Raw genomic sequence first — 22,651 nt, forward strand, 5'->3', positions numbered from 1 at the left:
CTTGAGAAACGCTTGATAGGAATGAACCTGTCTGGGAATACATTAACCCATACCATGTCTTGAGAACCCATCTACATTGGCATTGCTGACCCCACTACAGTGTTGCACTGTCATGTCATATGCCTGCAACCCTAGGATCTGCCTTATTAACTTGGCATTTTGCTGGCTGGCTCGATGCAGCCATAGATCCCCCTCAGACTCCTTCTGCCTTCTACTGCATATACTTAGCACAAGGGCCTCCCTATCATGGTAAGGTTTCATCATGTTAACATGGTACAATTTGTGCTCCTGCCTCCTTCCTAGCAGTTCTACCATGTAGTTAATATCACTGACCTTCCTTACCACTTTGAAGGGTCCCTCCCAAACTGCCTGCAGCTTATTGTATCCAACAGGAATGAGAACCATAACCTGCTGTCCCATGGCATATTCTCGGGCTCGAGCATTTCTATCATACCAGACCGCTTTCTGCTGTTGGGCTCCTGCCAGGTTCTCCTGGGCCAAGCTTGTGAGCTCCCTAAAGCCTTGTCCTGAGGTTTAGGACAAATGCTACAAAAGACTTCTTGTGAGATTTACACTCATCCTCCTGCTCATCACAAATCAACTCAAAAGGCCCCCCTCACCAACTCAAAGGGTGAAAAATCTGTGGATTCCTGAGATACCTCTCTGTATACAAACTGAAGATGGGGCAAATATTTGTCCCACTCTCTCTTAAACTGGTCTTCAAATGCTCATAGCATGGTCTTTAGTGTAGAGTTTAACCTCTTCACAAGACTATTTGTCTGGGGTTAGTAGGGTGGTCTTTAGGTGCTTCACGCCACAGAGCTTCCACAGACAAGCCAGCATGTCTGATATGAAAGTGGCACCTCTCTCAGTCAGTATTTCTCTCAGAAAACCTACCCGGCTGAAAATATCTAACAAAGCATTTGCCACATTCTCTGCTTCAATGGAGGACAGAGCCACTGCCTTAGGGTATCTAGTAGCATAGTCTACTAACACCAGAATTTACCTCTTCCCTGTGGAACATGGAGTACTCAGAGGCCCCACAATATCCATAGCTATCATCTGAAATGGCTCCTCAATCACAGGCAAAGAGATCAAAGGAGCTTTGATCTTGTCTCCTGTTTTGCCTACTTTTTGCAATGATCACAGGTCCTGCAGTACACTGTTAATCCATTGCAATCCCAGACCAATAACAATTCTGCATAATATGTCTCTTGGTATGTTTTGTGCCCATATGACCAGCAAAAGGAATGTTATGGGCTATGGCTAGAAGTGCCAGATGGCAGGCTCTAGGCATTACCAATTGCTGTATTACCTCACCCTCTAGCCCTCCCTGAGGGGGTCCATTCTCTATACAGTAACCCTTTGTTCCAGTATACAGATTCCCCTTTTCCTTGTGAATCGGGTGCCTCATTAGCTACCTCCCTCAAGTATTGTAATGTAAGGTCTGAGAGCTGAACCTGTCTCAGCTCTACTTCTGTGCCTCTTTCCAGCTCCCCGTCCACAGGAAGTCTGGTATCCTCTGACAGCAGTCCCTCACTGTCAGCCTGGGTACTACCACTCATCTCTGCCCTTGCAGTCACTCTATACAAGGGGGCATCAGTACCTACCAGCAGCTGTGACTCACCTTCAGGCTGACTGCTACAGGGTAGCTCTCTCCCTGAAATAGCCATCTCACCAGCTCTGGCTTCAGGTGTTGTGTCTGTCTCGGTCTCCCACAGGCTGCCAGACCCACAGGCCTGTTTCCAAGCCTGACTGCATGTAACTGCATGCACACAAGATACTGCATTATCAAAATCATTCCCTATCAGGACAACTGCAAGGATATCCTCAAACACACATACTTACTTGCTTCCTTTTCCACCCTCCTAGTGAAGGTGAACCCTGGCCAAAGGCATTTGGAATGGGGTCCCTCCTAAAGCTATGACTGGAGTGGACTGCCAAGCAAGTACTATTCCTCTTTAACCACTACAGGCTAGTAGTAGTTTGGTACCCCTGTTGCCTTCAGAAAACCTACCACTGGCATACTGTTATTCCCACTTGCTGGCTCCCCCACCTTTTGTTCCCCACCTTGCCTCCACGGACATCTGCATGAAAATGGCCCCACTGATTACATTTAAAACATTTAACCCTTGATCCTGGCCGTTTACCTGAACTAGTGGCTTCCCCTGTTACTGGTGGACTCTGTTGGGGTGGTTTAGGCTGCCTCCCATGGGTTCCCTTATATCCATATGCAGCACAGGGTATCCCTTTCCTGTGCAGTGATGCCCTGCTTGCTAAGTACAGATCCCCCTTTTCCCCCAGCTCATCTGCACAGTTATACTCTCGGTCTGCTAACCAGATTGTCATGTCCTCAGGAAAAGTGCTGAGGTCTTCTTCCCTCACCAAAGGGTCTGCCAGCCCTTCAAAAGTGGTGGTGACCTGACACCTACTACCCACTTATGACAATAAGTGCTTAACTTAGCAATATAATCACACACACTTTCATCTGCCTAGTGTCTATGCTCCCAAAACTTTTTTCTGTAAGCTTCAGGTGTTAATTTAAATAATTCAAGTAAACATTTATTTACTTTTTCATAGTTTAAACAATCAATATCAGACAATTTAGAAAAAGCAGTTACAGCTTTACCATGGAGTAAGGGGGTTAGGAACTGTACCCAGACCCCTTGGTCAACATTATATTGTTTGCATATCCTTTCAAATATATAAATAAAACTATCAAAATTATCACCCTCTGTAAACTGTACAAGAAATTTGCTGACTTTTATTTCTTCTGGGGTTTGGTTATTCCCTTCCCCATTACCTCCATGACCCTGGTGAAGAGTCAGCATCTCTCTCAGTTGATGCTGCTTCTCATTTTCTTCAGCCTCCAAATGTCGCAGTCTCTCATTCTCTTCAACCTCCAAACACCGCAGTCTCTCTTTTTCTTCAGCCTCCAAACGTCAAAGTCTTTCTGATTCTAATTACAAATGTTTGGCTTCCAGTTCAAGTCTCTTTAAATCCAGCCAGTCCTGTTTCTGAGGGCTGCAAATTCCCATCAACAGACTGGTTATCCTCCTGGTTGCTGGCCTGACCTGCAATTAAGGCTGAAATAATTTCCTCTTCAGTCAGGTTGGCATGCACCAATTATTTGGCTACGCACACCTTGGCTAACTAGTTCTTTGTCAACTTGCCATATTCCTCTGATGACATCTTTGCCCGCATTCCCTGACTAAACTAAATTAACAAAAAAATAAATAAATAAAACTGTGGTGAAATGAAACTGACTGTTTACCTTGTGGCTGCTTGAGAGTACACCCACCTTTACTGACAACTGCCTACAGGCTACAGAAGTTCAATTAATATCCATACCACTGCTCACCGATACGCGATGTCTCCACTCTGGGCCAGTAATCAAGGAGCCTGCATCCTCACCACTGACACTGGAAAGGGACATTCACTTCAAACAAAAATGGATACACCCAGTATTTCCAGATGCAGCTCTCTGCATCAAGCACAATTTCCCTTAAGAGCACACAGGGAACACACTCAGTCCAGGGTCTGGATTTCTCTGTCTCCCTCCAAGTCCCTAATAAGGCTCCCCCTGGCACAGCTGTATAGTTGAGACCTCAGCCGAGTATCCAAGCCAAGTTCTCCACCACTCTCTCTGTGAAACCAGTGCTTTGTGTCCCTGCTCCAAGCAGATGACACACATACTCTGAAAATTGATTTTCATACACACGCACAAACACACACCCCTGGGAAAGGCTGGCACAGATTTACTAGCTATGCTCAATTCTGCCCAGACTATAAGGTAGTTACACCACCAGCAGACACTCCAAAGCCAGCTACTCTAAGGCTCTTGCAAGGGTACCCAGTTATACTGAATGAAATTAATATTAATACAAATGGCAGTCTGACCAACAGCAAGGCTTCCAGGAGTGGCCAGAGCTGTCACCAAATATACGTAAGTACTCTCAGATATTCAAATGTTCTCTAAAAGACCAGGTACAATAAAAAGTTTACATTTATTTAATAACAAGTAAGAAAAGAACATGAAAATACTAAATATCTATTTATAATAAACACCAGAGTTTCAGTCACATGAAATATTAAAATAACATACATGAACAGATTCACACAGTTACAGAAAACAGTACTTAACTAATCTCACTATATTTTTCTAACTGAGGGAATTAGAGAATTACTATCCCTGGTCACTTTCTAGTGCAAGGCAAGATGAAGTAGGTGAGGGATCTTTCTATGCCAGGTTCCAGGAAGCAGATTGCTGCTGAGACTTCTGTCTCCTCTAATATTAAAACATTATTTCTGTACAGGATGACATCTCATACATGTGGTCATCTGACTTCTGGTTCTCATATACCCTCCCCAACCTACTGCAAGAAACTGCCAGGATTTAGCACCTACATGTCAATAATACACACTCAAGAGCTTTGCTCAGATCTGATGCAGCTTCTGGAAGTCATAAAATAATTACACATTTCTGCTCCTCCTACAGAGACTAATAAACCGTGCTTCTTACAGACATTGTGTCTCTGGCTTCATTCAAAACTGTGAGATAACATCTTTATGACCTAGACCCAGTAATTTAATTTCTTACAATTTTTAAAGTTTGGTGGATTGAGATTAACCTCTTCTCTTCCAATATCCTGTATTACGATATATACATTTCAACAGTTACAATAATGCATGTATATTCCCTTTTCTTTCCAGCAGGGCATTCTGCTGATACAATTTTATCACAAGCAACTTTACAAATATATTTTCAACACAAGCATCTGTACAAATTAGTTCGATAAATAAATGACATACAATTCTTTACTAAATTCCAGCTAGCTGTGCTGGCATATGTTACATATCCGCTGCCTTACTTCTCCGGGCAAACCTGGCAATACTTCACATCATCACAGACCTTTTCAAGAACACACTATGTGAATACAATTATTGATTTTGAATCCTGTAATCTGCAAATGTGTTGAGAGATCAAATGACCAGTGTTAATACAAGTACATAATAATTTGTTTCATATTGAAAGCTTGTTTATTGACACGGTGCTTAATCTGCTGAAGTGTTATTTCAGACTGTAGTTTAATCTTAAGCATCATCATTGAAGATAGGGATCCCATGGAAGATGATATAAATTGAGTAAATGATACATGCATTTTAATAACTGGTGTCATTAATACATACCTTGTATTTTAGATACAGTTATACAAAGTGACCTTTTTAAGTATTGCAAACTTAGAAAGATGACAAAATAAAATGTTTTGCATTAGCCTGTATTTTCTGAAGGCCATGAAGGCTGAAACTCAAATGTCTGTCATTATTTTATGATTTCAACCCTCAGTAATTTACCAATGATTTGCCAGAAAGCCACAATTTTATGAGAAACAGACACAAACTATGAGGAAAAAATCTGGACATTCTGCAAAAATCTATACATTTGAGAGGTATGGCACCCAATTATAGCAAAAAGACTGAATTTTTAAACTAAGAGTTCATGTTTACCAAAACCCATCAAAACTGTGTGCTTCAACATATTAGCAAGACACTCTATATATTCTTATGATTTAACAGACTTCCATAACAAACATAAAACAATTTCTTTACCTGCGGGTGTCAGAGGTAGTCTGTGCCCTTCCAATGTCTTCTCTTTAACTCTTTTGTTGGACTGTATTTTGTCATTTGTGTCTGTCACATTTTCTGATGAGTCAAACAGTGATGGATGTTTATGTCCCAGAGGTCTATCATCCTGTTAGGTTAACAAAAGATAAATATAACATTACATACTACTCTCAACTTTGTGCTTTACTTTGATATTTACTTTGATATTACATAGATAAATGCAATGAGAAAGAATAAGTAAAAGCAAGTTGATGTAATGCTTTAGCAGTTGACTATATAACCAGAAGAGCAGATATGCTCATGCATTAAACCATACAATCTGTCATCAGGAAAGGATCACTTGTATTACAAAAACTTACTAGTATCCCCCTCTATCCTATTTCACCAAACTATAACTAGTGTCCAGCCCTGTTTCCTATTTCCTTATAATTTACACTACGTGAGCAGGAATTCTTCCACTCTTTTCACGTCTGACTTTTCAAATGGCAAGTTGCTCAGAACACCATCATTCCATATAAAAGTGGATAGTGTTCTGTAGTATTCATCTTACTATATTGTACAACACTGTTTTAGGAATCATAAGTACTACAATAGGCAGATAACAGAATGGTAATAACATTCTATTAAAAAGTTGTCTCACATAGAATTTTTAAGCAACACTGGGCAAATTTCAAACCTTTTCCTTACCTACTCCTCCCACCCAGATGATCAAATCATGCCCCCCAAAAATGGGACCTAGAAACTAAAGACAAGACTAAATTATGACTTAATTTTGTTGTACAAAGCTCGGTTATAGCATATTAAGAACTTATATGTTGTCAATTCATGTTGACTAAAAGACACACCTCTCGACCGTACTGAATTCCTCAGTTAATGTCGGTTTTGAGGGAAAAATATTGGAATGCCACGAATTCCCAAGTGGCCCCTTTAATTTCTGAATTTCCCTTTTTTTTTTTTTTTTTTAGGATGAATGTATTCCTGATGTCATCATGTGCAGGATGCGATGACGTCAGAATTCAGCTAGCTGACCCATTCATTACTGTTTCATTTTTAACTTTACCGCTCCATGGGTTTAAGCTTAGACAAGTCTGCATTGATTGCAGTTTGCGACTGTTTACTTTTCTTACTGCATTGATTGATTGGAGAGACTAGATTTTTTTAGTCAGGAAGTGTGTAACTGCTTGCTTTTCTCGCTGCCAGGACAATTCAAGTGTACATTGGATTTTCTTAGTCCAGAGGTGTATGCGTGGTTGATTGCAGTTTGTGACTTTGATTGGAGAGATTGGATTTTCTTAGTCTGGAGGTGGATACCTGCTTGGTTTTTCTCACTGCACTGACTGGATTGCTTTTCTCGCTGCTGGGACAATTCAAGTGTACTATTAGTATTCGTTTCTGATGTTAGACAAGTGGAGAGAGTCTGCATTGATGATGTTAGAAAAGTGGAGAGAGTCTGCATTGATTACAGTTTGCAGCTGTTTGCTCTTCTCATAAGTGGAGACTGTCTACATTGACTGTAGTTTGCAACTGTTTGCTTTTCTTGCTGCATTGATTGGAGTTTCTTAGTCCGGAGGTGTGTGTGTGTGTGTGTGTGTGTGTGTGTGTGTGTGTGTGTGTGTGTGTGTGTGTGTGTGTGTGTGTGCGTGTGTGTGTGAAATGCCCCAGTTAGGTATAACTGGGAGTTAGGGATACCCAGATTCAAACCCTGTAACTTATGTACAAGACGCAAGAGCCTAAATTCTCTACCCATACCACCACTTGTGATACAAGGAGTTAAGTCCATAGTTCTCAACTGTCCAAGGTTTCTGAAATGTTTGGCTCATACTTTTGGTCTGTTCCTCTTAAAATTTGTGGTTTTCTGGCAAACAGAGTGAGAACTGAATTCACTAAATAATGATAGCCATTTAAGTTTTAGTCTTCCCTTCTTTCAGGAAACACATGGTAACACAAAACATTTTATTCTAGCAACTTTCTAAGATTATACAAGCAATGTTTAAAATGTGTCCCTGGTTTTGGGCCTATGTCCCCCCCCCCAATGAATGTTGGCTTTTTTCTGGGTTTCTTGCGCTGCATATTTCTTCAGGGTAGAAAAGTTTAGTGCTGCTTATGCCAAGTCTGTTTGTGTTGTTAGTAGTACAACAGATAGTATACTTGCTTTTGATGCAGAAGGCTGTGGGTTCTACTTCCACAATATGTAGATGGATTGCTGATATTGTACTGTGTTGTACTTTTAAAGGGGGTGGATGCTACAGTTCTGAGAATGTCCTCTTTGGCAAAGATACCTAGTAACTATGAACCTGTTATCAGTTTGCCATCCATTCCCTATTGCAATATTACTAGCTTATCATTTTTAATGTAACATAGGCAATTTATTATTCAACAGCAACAGGCACTTATTTGTAGATCATTTTTAAAAAACAGCTAAAAGCAATGTTAGTTCAGGAGCCTAAATGTGTTTCAAAGGTAATGTTTTGTATGGACAGTTCTGCAACAGACTGCTTAAATATTTTCCATAGAAAATATTGTTTCATAATGATAATCTTTGTAGAAATTATACTGAATGTAGGCTAGTGAAAGCAAATAAGGTACACATAATAAACCTAGAGTACTTGATAATAGTTTTCACTCTTAATCACAAACACTGGCTAATGTACAATGTATGTATGTACTGTACCTGTGTACTATGTATGTATTCTATGTTCCAAATTTCAGCTGTACACCATAAATCTATTAATTACCTTTATTTTTAAATTAATATTTTCTTGTTTGTTCTCTCCACTGTAACTGTTGATGTGCTGCATACTACTGTAAAAATGTCTATTGTAATTTGTGTGTATACTGATCATGTCTAAATATCTACATGTATCTGTAATTTTTCTGTGTGGAGCTTTTCTCCCCGGGCCTCTGATGAAAAAGCACCTTTTCAGTTCAGTCAGACACTCCCAGTTAACAAATGTAAAATAAATACTGTTAGCTAAAGCCATATATTATTACAGTTATTTGAATTCAATTAATTGCTACACTTCTCTGCTTTGAAAGAACTGACTGCATTTGCCAAAAAGCACTCAGTCTGTAAATTTACCTATCTGCCGATTTCCTCTGTTTAAACCCAGCTCATTTATTTTCTGGCTGTAGAAGTCTGAAGCAGTTATTATTTTTATAAAATAAAATTGTATTTTAGTTTTGCAGTTTGCACAAGTTTAAAGTTTGATACAAGTTCAAATATTAATTTAAATAAAACACCATTCTGTTTATTTTGTGTGTAATATTTTGTTCTTCAATTTGCATTTAAAAGTTGGTATCCCACAATTCCACCAGAGTGGGCGGGGTTACATATTTATTGATGCACATTTTATGTTAATCAGTGTACAGATTTGTACCTATTATTCACATGCCTTTGTCCAGATTTTTTATCATTTCAGGTTGAGAGGTATGCTAAAAGACTGTTGCCCATGCTATTTGATCGCTGTATTTAAGGGGTAAGAATTAAATGTATATTGTCTGCATTAAGAACAATGCACTCAGTGCAAGTTCAGAAAGATCACCAGACACCACCAGAGTGGTTCACTGCTGAGTGTGAAGCATTTGGGATGAAAACCAGCACCTTTGAAACAAAGGCTAAAATTCACTCCTGGAAAAAATATTGCTCTTTGCATGTGAATGGGAGTCAGCTTCTTCAAGCAGAGAAGTTTAAATATCTTGGGATATTGTTCATGAGGGAAGGTAGAGGGAATTGGAAAACTGAGAACAGGAAAATGATGTCAGTGTTACAGGTGTTGTACTAGACTGTGAAAATGAAATGGGAACTGAGTCATAGGGCAAACTCTCTCAATTTACAGGTCATTCTATGTCCTCATCCTCATCTAGGGTCATGAGTGTTTGTATAGTGACAGTAAAGAGGAAATCCTGGATGCAAACCACAGAAAGAATACTCTGTTGCATGGTAGCTGAATTCACTCTCCGTGATATAGTGAAGGACTTAGTAATCTAAAAGGGTATCACAATACAGCCACTGCTCCCCTGAAAAAAGTCAGTTGAGGTGCTTTGGTCACTGTGTGTGTGTGTGTGTGTGTGTGTGTGTGTGTGTGTGTGTGTGTGTGTGTGTGTGTGTGTGTGTGTGTGTGTACCTTTGGTGTATCCCACAGGAATTGATAATTTGCTGGGAAAAGGCCCTGAGACAAATGCAGGACACAATGAAGAGATTATATTTCACAACTTGCCTGAGATCCAAAAAAATAAGCTACAGACTATTGGCAAAGTCACCCCTGCTCATCTTGCTACTACTGTAACCCTCATCGGGGCAGGTAGTTAATAAAGAAATAGATGCGCTATGCTACCAATGTACCTGGTTTGTAATTAAAGCCCATGATATACATGAAAACAACTGCTCTTTGTGTTTGCTAATTAGATGAAAGGGCTAGGAAGCATTTGGAGTTTTATTTATTTACTGACTTACCTAGTTAGATATTTACTTTGAGCACATAAATGGAATGGACCACAGAGGCCCTTATTCAGCACTGACCTAGTTAAAGTAAGAATACATGACAACATATACCAATAATATGATGCTGTTTTATGCAGGATAACACCAAGTAACAGTTTAAAGAAGTTTTCCTACATTCTTTTTGCCCCCGTGTCAACTGACTATTAAACCTCCCTCAGCTGGACTTGGGTCTTTTCATTATCCCCCATCCAGGTATCCTCAGCACGGAGGTGACAGCCATTCAGATGGGTTGTCACTCAGGCAGCTACAGTACTGGAGACTCAGGCAACAATAAGGGTATTTGTAACTTAACAATTCTGCCAGTAGACATTAACAGGTGCATTGCATAGTAAACATTCAGTGATCATAATTGCATACCTTCTGCATGGGGGGGGGGGGGATTAAATAAATAAATGCTATATAATAAACCCAGACAGAAGGTAAAAAAAAAAAAAAAACACAAACCAAAAATATTTTCATATATTTCAGTCAGATGTTTATAATACCACATATACTTTAACCATGTGAAGGTGGTTTCAGCTGAAGTTTCTTACCACTAATAAAGATGGCTTAGAAAGTTTTAAAGTTTTGAATATATCTTCATTAAAATGTAGTTATTGTAATGATCAGGCATGCAAAGCTACCTTAAATAAAGACACATCACTCTACCTTAAAAGATGTTTGAATTTACATCCCTGAAGTTCAGTTTTCTGAAAGTTTAGCAAAGTATGATGGACAATTTTTCAGACCTCTCAATCTGTATTTATTTCTTAACTAAGTAACAGCCTCAAGCAGAGCTGCAGCTAGCAACACAAGGTGCACTTTCCTATTTAGCATCTCCCATCAATTATAAGTTGAGGACCAAACAAAACAAGTCTTCTGCTTTTTGAAAGTATAGCAAACTGTAACAAACTGCTTGCTACAAATATAACAAGCAGCTTGCTACAGTTACACTGCCTCATACAAGTCCTTCTGCACATCAGCCCTGACCATAAAAACAGTATCAGCATTTAGTACCACACTGTACTAAACTGTACTACAATACTGCATCATCTGCAACTGTCAATCGTGGCACCTAATTCCTTGAACTCAGGGCAGCAACCCCCTTGGCCTCTGTCCACAAGGTACAAGTGTTCCTTTCAGGGCAACCTAGAAACATTGTCTGGTTAAGTGACTTCCTAAGGGACATAGAGTATATAAGTGGAGACTAAGGGAATCAAAACCAGTACTGTAGGTTGAGGCTTGTTTACAGCTTCTAACCTTAATCCTCTGTGCTTTACTTCCACACTTTTGTCAAATGGAATACATTTTCAACTTACCAATATACTGGACCCCACTTTATAAACTGCTGCACTGTAAACATGCTCCAGTTAAGGCAACTAAGAACCCATCATTTAGGTAAAGAAACAACTTTAAACACTGCAATGTCTGGTTCATTTTCAACTACAGACATATGTCTGCTGAACATCTGGGGCTGAGGTGAGACCAACTCAATGGCAGAGCCTAGAACTGATAATGTCTAGCTTCTATGTAGAAGCACAGAATCTTCCTTGTCTCCTTAATAATCTGTATGTGTAGGTAGGATCTTCTTGTCCATAAAGTGCAGACAGTGTCCTTCTGACAGACAGGAACAGATAGAGAACAGAAGTATTTTGTTATTTTTGGGTAATGAAACAGATCTGGAATAATACCCTAATGCTTTCCTTTTTCATCTAGTGGGATTTCCTGATATGCTCTTTTCATTATGAGGTTTAACACCACTTTTCTTGCTGCACTCTTTTGATGAGGTAGGATTTCTGACAACAAGAGTGAGTGGGGTTGGACAGGGACATGGAAGAGAATTGTATAGCCTTTGGACAGTATTGCCCTTATCTACTTGCTCTGCATGATGAAACCCATTCAATCAACTAAATGGAGAGATGACCCCTGACTGTCTGCAGAGTGGGACAGTCAATCGAGGTCTCAGAGACTGACTGTTGTGCCTCCAAAAGAGGACTGCAGTACCCTTACTCTATTAACTGCTCCTACCTCTGGGCTGGTGACTGTTTTGAAAGCTATTATAGCCATATTGGTTGCTTCCAGATCTCTTGTTGTTTTATTCCTCTTGGTCATGCTGAAACAAGAGCTGATATAGCCCTCGTTGTATCCTTCAAAGGGCACACTGTGGAGTCTGGAATTTTACATGAAAAGAGGAAGGGGGTTTGCCTTTCTTTTCCACATTTTACGGGTGAATTTTGACATTGAGGGATAGTGGTAAATGTCATCTTGTTATCCTTGGTAAAGTCTGTCAGGCATTCAGGCATATGGCAGCAAAAAACAATGCAGCTCGAGCAGCTGGTGTCTAAGCCATGCTATCAGCTCAGTTATGCGTATGTCACATGACAAGGTTGATAGTTGATGACAAAGATACCATATGTGACTGAAGTACCATTTTAAGATGAAGATGTCCATCTAGCTACTCATCCAGTGACTGTCTCATTTCATCCACCAGCTATCATTGGAATCACAGTCTCCCACCTTTACAAAAACATGTAGGATGTGTAAACATGCTTCCCAAATATGTCCATGGTCCTTCCAGCAATCCCAGATGTCATTATATTTACAGAAACATAGCTTGAACAATATATAAAAGATGAAATGTTCCCACCAGATACACTGTGATCAGATCAGACTGGAAAAACGCTATGGCAGGCTGTGTCAATATTTTACAAGAACAATCATTTATCTTTCTATCCCATTAACTCCCCCTCCTCCCACCCCTAGAATCAAAAACACTAACATTTTCATATCTTCACTGAAAATCAATTTACATATCCCCAGGCAATAATACTGATATAGATGAAAAACTATTTTCTTGCCTGTCAGCTTCCATTCCCTCAAGAAACCATAACATTAGGTCACTGGCAAACTATAAAAAAATGAATCCATTCATTGGCAAGCCATAACTAATGAATCCACTCAAAATGCCATCAACCTTTGTGATTCTATTAACTAATTCCCACACCAACCAGATACAATAAAAACAGGAAGAAAATACATACTTTAGACAGGATTTTGATTAGTACCCAAACAATAATATTTTCAACTGTTCAGTCCCTCACATTTAAGTGATCACCTCCCCATTTTTGATATCAGAGAGCATATCACTACCCAAAAGTGCCATTGAAACAATCATGTATGTAATCTGTCCACCTTCCAAACAGATACGCTAATCAACCTTAAATCTCTCAACTGGAGCTCTCTGCATACCCTTCAACTAGATGCAGCAGCATCATTGTTCAATGCTATTTTTGTAAATATTCTAAATGAATTAGACCCTACCAGAACCAAACCAGTTGAATTTAACCCTGTTCCATGGCTATCAAGACAAACTAAACAATTAATAAATCAAAGGGACAGGGATTGGTAATACTGAAACAAGAAGAAAACTAAAGCTAAACCAATAAAATATAATCAGTTAAGCAACTCCATTAAAAGTAAATGATACTAAATAAAAAATGTATTACACAAACCTACAAACCTCTATTCAATGCAAACCTAAACTATTCTGGTCTCCATTCAATCAGCTTCTTCACCAAGGTCAATCTAGTCAATTAACTCCTTCTGTAAGTAATCACCCTGAAAGCATTTGTCAGCCAACAAAGGTCACATTTCAACAATGCTGTAACCTCTCTACTAAAATACACAGCCATTAACCCTCTCATCATTCAAACATTTTCAACACAACAATAAACTGTACTTTCAGCCGCACTCCTCTTTTCTTGATGTACTGGAAAATATTAGGGTTCAACCAAACACCCTAATAATGGGCGACTTCAATTACCCCACCATTAACTGGGAAACCTACTCGTGTACCAACTCCTTAGCTCAACGCTTTCTGGAATTCATGAACTCCAATGCCCTGGATCAACTTATCCACTCCCCCACCAGGGGCAACAATATCCTAGACCTAGTCATTACCAACATGAATGACTGGTGTTCCACACCTGAAGTCAACTCCTCGTTGGTCCGATCCGACCATAAGCTTATCACCCTTGATATCCATATCCCGCCCCCACCCCCCATTAAGGAAACCACGGTAAAAAATTTCTCCAAAGCCATCTTCATGCTTCTTAAGACAGAAGTGGTGAACTTCATGACACCCATGAAGATGGACAATACAGGTACAACTGCTGAATCCTACACAAATGCACTCTATAAGCACTTACACGAGTGCATGGATCGTGCTATCCCAAACAGAACCAAGACGCTATCCTCCAAAAAAGGAAGCCAATCTGGTGGTCCCCTGCCATAAACAAACTGTACAACAGAAGGAAGAAACTGTTGCAAAAGGGAATAAAATCCCATGAGTGGAGGAGCTCCCTGGTCAGCCTCAGTAAGAAGCTGAGATCCCTTATAAGATCCTCCAAAGCTAGCTACGAAAACAAAATCACCATTAATTTTAAGGACAACCACAAAGCATTCTATAGCTATGTCAAGAATCTCGATGGCAACACCCAGATCTGCTCTGAGTTACAGCACAAAGGTACGGAAATTACAGAACCAACTGATATTGCCAACATCCTGGCAGATAGGTTCAGTGCTAACTTTACCCCGCCCCCCCACCTCCTAAAGGACCCATGTCTATACAGGAAGAATGCAGAGTCCCTGTAATCACAACTACGCAGGTAAAAGCTGCACTCTCTAAAGCCAAAAACACAGCATCCATGGGACCGGACAACATCTCAGGTTGCTTTTTACACAAACTTCAGAATGAACTGGCTCCCCACTTAAGCACCATGTTCAATAATAGCCTCATATCAGGCTTTGTGCCCACTGAATGGTGCACAGCAACAGTTATCCCACTCCACAAAGGGGGAGCCACCACTGATCCTGGGAACTATTAGTCTGACGAGCCTGGTCTGCAAGGCCATGGAACGTATCATTATGGAACTCATAAACAAAGACATTGGTAACCTCCAAACTCTAGATCCCACCCAGTTCGGGTTTGTGAAAGGCAGATCATGCCTCCTGAACCTGATTGACTTCTTTGTGGCAGTCACCAAAGCCGTAGATGAGGCTAAGGTGGTTCACACAGCCTATCTTGACCTCGCCAAGGCTTTCGACACCACCCCCCATTCTGGAATTATAGCTAAACTCACTAAACTAGGTATAAATCCCCACATCACAAGATGGGTTGCCAACTGGCTCACTGACAGAACCCACACTGTAAAAGTTGCAGACTCCAAATCTGACATCAAAGCAGTGACAAGTGGAGTACTGGGACCTCTCCTGTTTGGTATCTACTTCTCTGAAGTACAGGCTAACACAGAAGGCCTCTGGCTAACAAAGTTCGCAGATGACTGCAAACTAGGAGCCATAGTCATGTCCCCAAATGATGTGGACATCCTATTGAAGGGCATCACTGAGACAGATGCCTGGTGTCAGAGACATGGCCTCAAGCTCAATGCCAAAAAGTGCAGTGTCATCCCCTTTGGTAAAAATTCTGTACCCATGAACTACCACATAGGCAGCAATCTACTTAACACCGAATATGTGATAAGAGACCTTGGGACCCAGGTGGATAGTAGTCTCTCCTTTGATAGTCACATCACTACAGTAGTCAGGAAGTCCTTCTATGTGGCACACCTCATCATAAAAGGGTTCTCATCCAGGAAAAAAGAGGTCATTGTTCCCCTCTACTCGACACTCATTAGACCCATTATAGAGTACAATGCCCCTTTTGGAATGTACCTCACAAGACATCTGCAGCATCTGGAAAGGCCACAGAAGTACCTCACAAAGAGGATTACTGGCCTCAAACAAATACTCTACACTGACCGCCTCAAAAAACTCCAGCTTTACTCTGTAGCATATTGCCTACTCCGAGGTGATCTCTGCCTAACATATAAAGCTATGTCATACCCAGAGCTGTTGGACATGCTATACCTAAAGAAATCCCAATCCCTCTGAGCTACATGCTCTAGGGACCTAAACCTTGTCACCACAATAAACAGGACATGCTGGAGGGATAGATTCCTGTCCCAGAGACTTCTCATACTCTGGGACAGGCTACCCATCTATGTCAAGCTAAGTTCTTCATTAGCACTCTTCAAGAAAAATCTTGATGAGTGGATGGGAAATAGGAAATACACCCTGGGGATCACTTCTGTGTCTCTGCTTGACAGTGGCACAGGAAAATAACTTTCTTGGGTGGCATAAGCCAGGGAACCTTGTTGGCTAGGCTTACATAGGCCCTTGGGCCGATAGCCTAGTACCTGCCTATGAACCTATGAACCTATACCTACCCCTCTATCAAAATATCTCCTCAAGCTAAGACCCACAGCTCTTGTCGCAGGTCTTGCACCAACTGAATACATCAAACTAATCAACTGCTCAATCAGAGAAAGCTGTGTCTCAGAGCTCTGGATAAAACCTAACATATTACAGCTGCATAAAGGTGGGAATTCCATAGATCCTTTCAATTATCAGCCCATCATCATTCTCTCATCTCTTTCTGTAGTACTAGAAAGATGCATCCAAACCCAGCTACTTAACATTCTCTGTCCAATAAGGAATTCCTTATCGCCAAAACAGCATGGATTTTGCCCACATCACAATACTATCTCTGCCCTTTTTCACTTCACCACCTCCATCAACAAACAGAAATGAAGGCAACCTTGTATCTACATTTTTGGACCTATCTAAAGCCTTTGATACTATAACTCACCAACTTCTGCTAAACAGGCTCTCTTCACTAGGACTAGGCCTACCAGCTCTCTCCTGGTTTAACAGTTACCTCACTGGCAGACAACATGCTGTAAAAGGCAAACAGACATTTCCCCCTATAGCTGTGGGTGTCTCCCAAGGATCTACTCTGGGCCCAGTCCTTTTCAACATATTTATAAACAACCTCTACAATGTAAGTAAATATGCTACCATCATCCAGTTTGCAGATAACTCAAGCCCTAATCTGGTCTGTCACAAATCTGGAAAAAATACTGCAGATAACCTAAGATTCCATACTATCTAGTGAAAACTGACTCAATGACTCACAATTGCTCAAACTCCAAAAGCTCTAAACTATTTCTATTTACCTCTAAGCTGTTTTCTCATCAAAACTTTTTTTCAACATAACCTTTTCCAACTGCAATAAAACTGAACTAGTAGCCTTTTATCTACAACAAGCAGTAAAAAAAAAAAAAACATCAAAAACTTGGTACCTTATATAGGATAAAGCACTACTTTACAAATAACATTATGAAAATAACTGTCACAGCTTACCTACTTCCCACCTTTGTTTATGGTGCTCCAATTTTCATAAATCTGCAAGCCACGCAATCTCACCTACTTGAACAATGCTACAAAATGTGCTACAAATAGCAAAAATTATCTCATATCTCTCATATACAGCACATCACTGCTTAGCTTTAAAATGACTTCAATGGAGTGAATTGCAACATATACTCATCTTCTCTCAATTAGTCAATACACACAACAAAATCAGATAAATGCCCCAGTATTGGTAACATAATTCATCACTTCTTTACCAAAAGAATTCTTTGTTCAACAAACACCTAATACTAGTCACAAAATATAATATAAGTCTGCAGGTCAGGGAGTTTGATGGGTCTTGTTTCAAGTAAAACAACAAGCATTTTCATATGTTATCTGGCCCCAAAGAAACAGTGTTTATGGCCTTGGATAGTGCCTTGAGGACTTGTTCCTGAGAAATTTAAGGAAGAGACGTGAACACTGATAAGAAGTCTGGGAAACAGTGGGAGAGGGGGTGAAGTAAAAGATGAATTTATCGGCTAGTAAATTTGCTGTGTCGTTGAGCTTAGACTATATGATATGATTTACCATTAGCTCAATGAAATTTTAAACATAATTTCTGAGGTTTCTGACATAGCTAAAGAATGCTTTGTGATCGTCTTTGAACTGATGGCTCTTTTTACCTCATATCTAGCTTTGGTTGATTTAATCAGGATCTGAAGTTTTTTGTTAGAAGTAGCTAAATTGTTTTTGCCATTTGCAGACTTAAATTTGTTTTCACCTGGATTGAACTTTATCCTTTTACTGTACAGCCTGTTTATATTAAGTTCGCAGGTTTATAATTCATAGTTCTATACTAGGCTAATGAACACTAGGGTCTTTCTGAGCCTAGCAGTACAATCCAATCCAAATGTGTCCCTATGTATCATGGGTTTTTATTATGAGGGGGTTTGTAATTTAGGACATTTATAGAGGTTATACGGTGGGTATCCTCTGTCTTTTAGACACATGGGAGCCAAACCTTGGGTGAATTTCTGATTTCCCATCCATTGGTCAAGGTTATGCTTAAATAGGGTTAGGGATGGACTCTGCTTCACATGGATGGGGAACCTGTTCTAGAGCATAGAGATCCTATGAGACACATATCCATCTCAACAATATGTCTTATTTATGTCACAAGCAAAATTTTAATCCTTGGATCTAGAGGATCTGATGCTGTTCATTTTGCAGATGTGCAAAAGGTCCATTAGAGTTGGATCTGAGAATGCCTTGTATGTCAGGCATTAGATCGCCTCTCAGAAACCTGTAGGAGACAGAGTATAGAGACAGGACTTTAAGGTGATCCATACAGGAACAATGTGTTTATGCCTAGGATTCTCCTGGTAAGGAACCTCTGTGGGTGTTCCAAATGTTGCATATATCTGGTCAAGTACATGACAAAGGGGACATTATACCCAATGATGAGTCTGCGAAGGGTTGAATATAGTGGCACTATGACTTTCTTAGACTTGGATGGCATACCCTTACTTATAAGTTGGGCAACATAGACTGATTTTCTTACTACCCTGGCCACATGTTTACCAAAGGCCAGATTACTGTCTGCATATGTTCCCAAAATTTTGACTACTTGGTCAACTCTTACGGGTGTCTTATCAATGGAGTAATTAGCCTGGGTGGCAGTTTTCCCAAAAGGCACTAAAATGCATTTTTTGGCATTGTGTTTTACTCTGTGACTCTGGCACCAGTCATTTGTCTGTGTTATACCTTCTTGTAAGATGTTTGCATCATTGGGGTGGGGGTTAATGATAGCTCTAAATCTGCAGTCATACAAAGGCCAAAGGCCCTTGACATCAGCCTTTCCCTCCAAGAAGTAGATGCCAAATAGTAGTGGTCCCAGCAAGGAGCCCTGAGGTACCAGTCTGTTAATGGAAGTTGTATCACTGATCCTAAATTTCTGGGTCCTGTTTATGAGCCAGCTGGCAATCCAGTGAGTTATGTAGGGGTATATGCCCAGTTCAGTGAGTTTATCACCTATAACTGACTGCGATATTGTACAGAATACTTTAACCAGGTCCAGGTAGGTGACAGGTACCATTTTGCTCTCATCCATTGCGTTGGCAACTTTCTTAAAGAAGTCCTCCAGGTTTAGTAAATATGATCTTCGCTTGACAAAGCCAAACTGGGTTGGGTCCAGTATTGATCATTTATATGATAATTCATTCCATGGCATTGCATATTTAACTAGTCAGACTAATAGGTCTGTTGCCCCCAGGGAAGGATGATGTTCCACCCTTGTGAAGTGTGATAACTGCTGCAGTCCTCCATTCTTGTGGTTCAAAGCCTGTTTTGGGTCAGGATCTCCTCTCTGTTAATAGTAGGGGGGTATGCTAGTAGTTATTTCATGGAGGGAGTGGGGGGGAGTGAGAAGGTGAAGTCTGAGCTGAATATGTCAGCCAGCCAATTCTCTATGTCACACTACTCAGTGAAGATGGCACCAATGACTACCAGTCTGGCACACTGATGTATGGCTGCCTTTGAGGTTTCGATCAAAGTTGTAGAAGGACAACCATCTTTAGCCTATGAGGCTACCTTGACCTTGCAATTGGCTTTGTTGGACTTAGTCCTTTTAGCTGCTGTCCTATCATTATGGGAGTTGATCTTTCTGATCTTAGCCATGACTTTTTTTCCTTTTGTTATATACCCTATTAAGGTTAGGATTCCACTGGGTGGTTTGTTTTTAGTGTTTGCTTTGATCTTACTTCTAGCAGATACAGCAGCCTCTATACAGCCATTTATATGGTTGTGCAGGGTCTCTGTGAACAATCCTACACAGGTTGTTGTGAATTTTGATAAACTATCACTTAATACGGTATAATTTGGTTTGTAATAATTCTTAACTGTTACAGGGTCTGCTGAGGTTACCGAGTTAATTTTTATTTAGAAGGAGACAGCTTTGTGGTCCAAGCTTACTAGTGAGGTACCAGTTGAAGTATGTTTGAATCTCTGGTGGGTGTGCACACTATCCTGTCAAGGGTATTTATGTTAATAAAGTCCAGGAATCATTGTACCTTTGAGTGTGAGGCAGTGTATACTTCCCAGTCTACAGAGAGGTAGTTAAAGTCTCCCACAAACAGGATATACGGTTTAACAGTGAGTGTCTCCAGTAGATCTAGGTACGAGCTATGGGATTCTAGAGATCTAGATGGTAGCCTACAGCTTGCTAGGATATAGTATTGGACTTTGTCTATGGTGATTGGTAAGTGGATAAATTCCAGGTTATCGTGCTTTTTAACCAATGTAGAACTATGCTTGTTACTAATTGCTTGTTACTTACACGCGGACGGCACAGTGGTGCAGCGGTAGCATTGTCGCCTCACAGCAAGAGGTTCTCCGGTTTGATTCTCGGCTGGGGTGCCTTCTGTGTGGAGTCTGCATGTCCTCCCTGCATTCATGTGGGTTTCCTCCGGGTGCTCCGGTTTCTTCCCACATTACAAAGACATGCATCTGGAGCCTTTCTCCCCGGGCCTCCGCTGAAAATTGGCTTTGTTCCAAGTCAGACTTTCCCAGTTGATAAATGATAAATAAATAAATTAAATAAATAAATAAATAATATACATTGAGATTCCTTCACCTTTTGTTCCTGTCTGTGCTGCTGATTGATGGTCTAAATGTGCAGACAGCAATGAAGCCTTCCACTGATGGAGCACTTTCTGTAAATTTAAACCTTGTCACAGTAATGGCACAATTTTCTATATATTAAAAATGAGAGGAGCTTGTAGTCTATGGAGTTTCTTGTTAACGCTCTTAGCATTGAGCAGTAACACCTTTAGGTTTCTTTGGGTTCTATTTGCTATGTCAGTAGGTTTGTTAACTTGGCATTGCCTATGTAAGGCTCTAACAGGGGTGGATAAAGTTTTAGGCAATATTCGGAAGCCTGGGGAGACAGGTGCAGATCATCCTGTGTAAAGCAACGTGGTCTGTTAGCCATGTCCTCCCATGCTGACAAATACTGAATCCCCCTGGAAAGACACCAGAAACTAAGCCAATTACTGAAGTCAATCATCTTTTGTTTATACTGTGGCATCATCCTTGGTGAAGATAGAATGCTGCGCAATGCAAGGTGTATACCTGTCTGAGACAAATATTCAGAGAGATCATCAATTTCTCTCTTCATATAGTCTAGGGATGTATGTCTCAGGCCATTAATGTCCACACAGACTAAAAGAGAATCATAATGGTACCTGTGGTGTACTGACTTGAGTGCGGGCATAACTTGATAGATCCTGGCTCGAGATAAGCAATTAACAGTTATCATCTCCTTGTTTAGTCTGGTGAGCACATTATCTGTATGTCATACAGTGGAGTCCCCTATGACAACAGTCCTGAGCAATCTGTTAGCTTGCCTGATGGGCTTTGATCTTGCGGCTTCACTGGGAGTAGGAGTATGTACAAATCTATGAATCTATGAACCTATGTATGGAGTTTAGTGTTGCTTTTGGTGTGGGCTTTAGAGATTGCTGAGGATACACATTACGATTTATAGGCTTAAGAGGTCTTTGAAGTTTGGGAAGATTTTTAGTGCCTCAGCATAAGTTGGTCAATGTGTGTGGTGGATGTAGTGTGCATGTTTTTGACAACCTTATTTATACGCAAGATTTCTCCCCCAGTGAAACTGTGTATGCACATCTCTCACTGTGTTTGTTCTTTTTTAAAGGATTAAATGGTTGTCTGTGAACATGAGTCAATTGCTGCAATGTCTCAGGAGGCCCATATCTACCAAGTTGGCTATTCAATCATTTGAAAATTGCATATCCATGTTGTCTGAACCTGTACCTGGGTGGGCTACTATATTTCATGGATTGGGTTATAAAGAGGCCTCTTTTGGTGGTCTCTGGGATTTGGTACTACACTAGGTTAGATTGTGCTAAGATTTGATATTGGTGATGTCTGCTGTGCAAACTGGCTGCTCTAAACTTGTCTCCATATAATGGCTTTGCTTCAGCCACAGTAAGTTACATGTTTCAGTTCTAAGGGAAGTTTTATGGATAAAATTTACATTTTGTACATCTGTGTCTGTACAGGCCACTGCTATCTTCTTCATGTAATAATAATGCTACAACAAAACAAACTACACTGACAAGGCAATTTCAAGTATTAGGGAACTTTATAATGATTTAAAGGCAAAATCAACAAATACAGCAAAAATAAAACAGTAGCACCCTAAACAGTTAACTGAAGTGCAAAACAATAACATAAATCTCTTATCTGCCAAGGATGGAGCAGGATTAACCC

The 22,651-nt window shown here is 40.3% G+C and overlaps 1 protein-coding gene across 1 annotated transcript in view; it reads right to left on the reverse strand.

Annotated features, from left to right (window-relative positions):
* Positions 1 to 22,651, reverse strand: part of DYRK4 (dual specificity tyrosine phosphorylation regulated kinase 4) — a 1,709,423-nt gene that overhangs the window by 876,104 nt on the left and 810,668 nt on the right. The window contains exon 4 of the mRNA XM_044087559.1: positions 5,611 to 5,752. Coding sequence (XP_043943494.1) covers positions 5,611 to 5,752 — 142 coding nt within the window. The remainder of the gene's footprint in view (positions 1 to 5,610; positions 5,753 to 22,651) is intronic.

This window comes from Protopterus annectens, chromosome 11.part0, assembly GCF_019279795.1.
Source record: "Protopterus annectens isolate FY-2018-M chromosome 11.part0, PAN1.0, whole genome shotgun sequence".
Taxonomy (NCBI): domain Eukaryota; kingdom Metazoa; phylum Chordata; order Ceratodontiformes; family Protopteridae; genus Protopterus; species Protopterus annectens.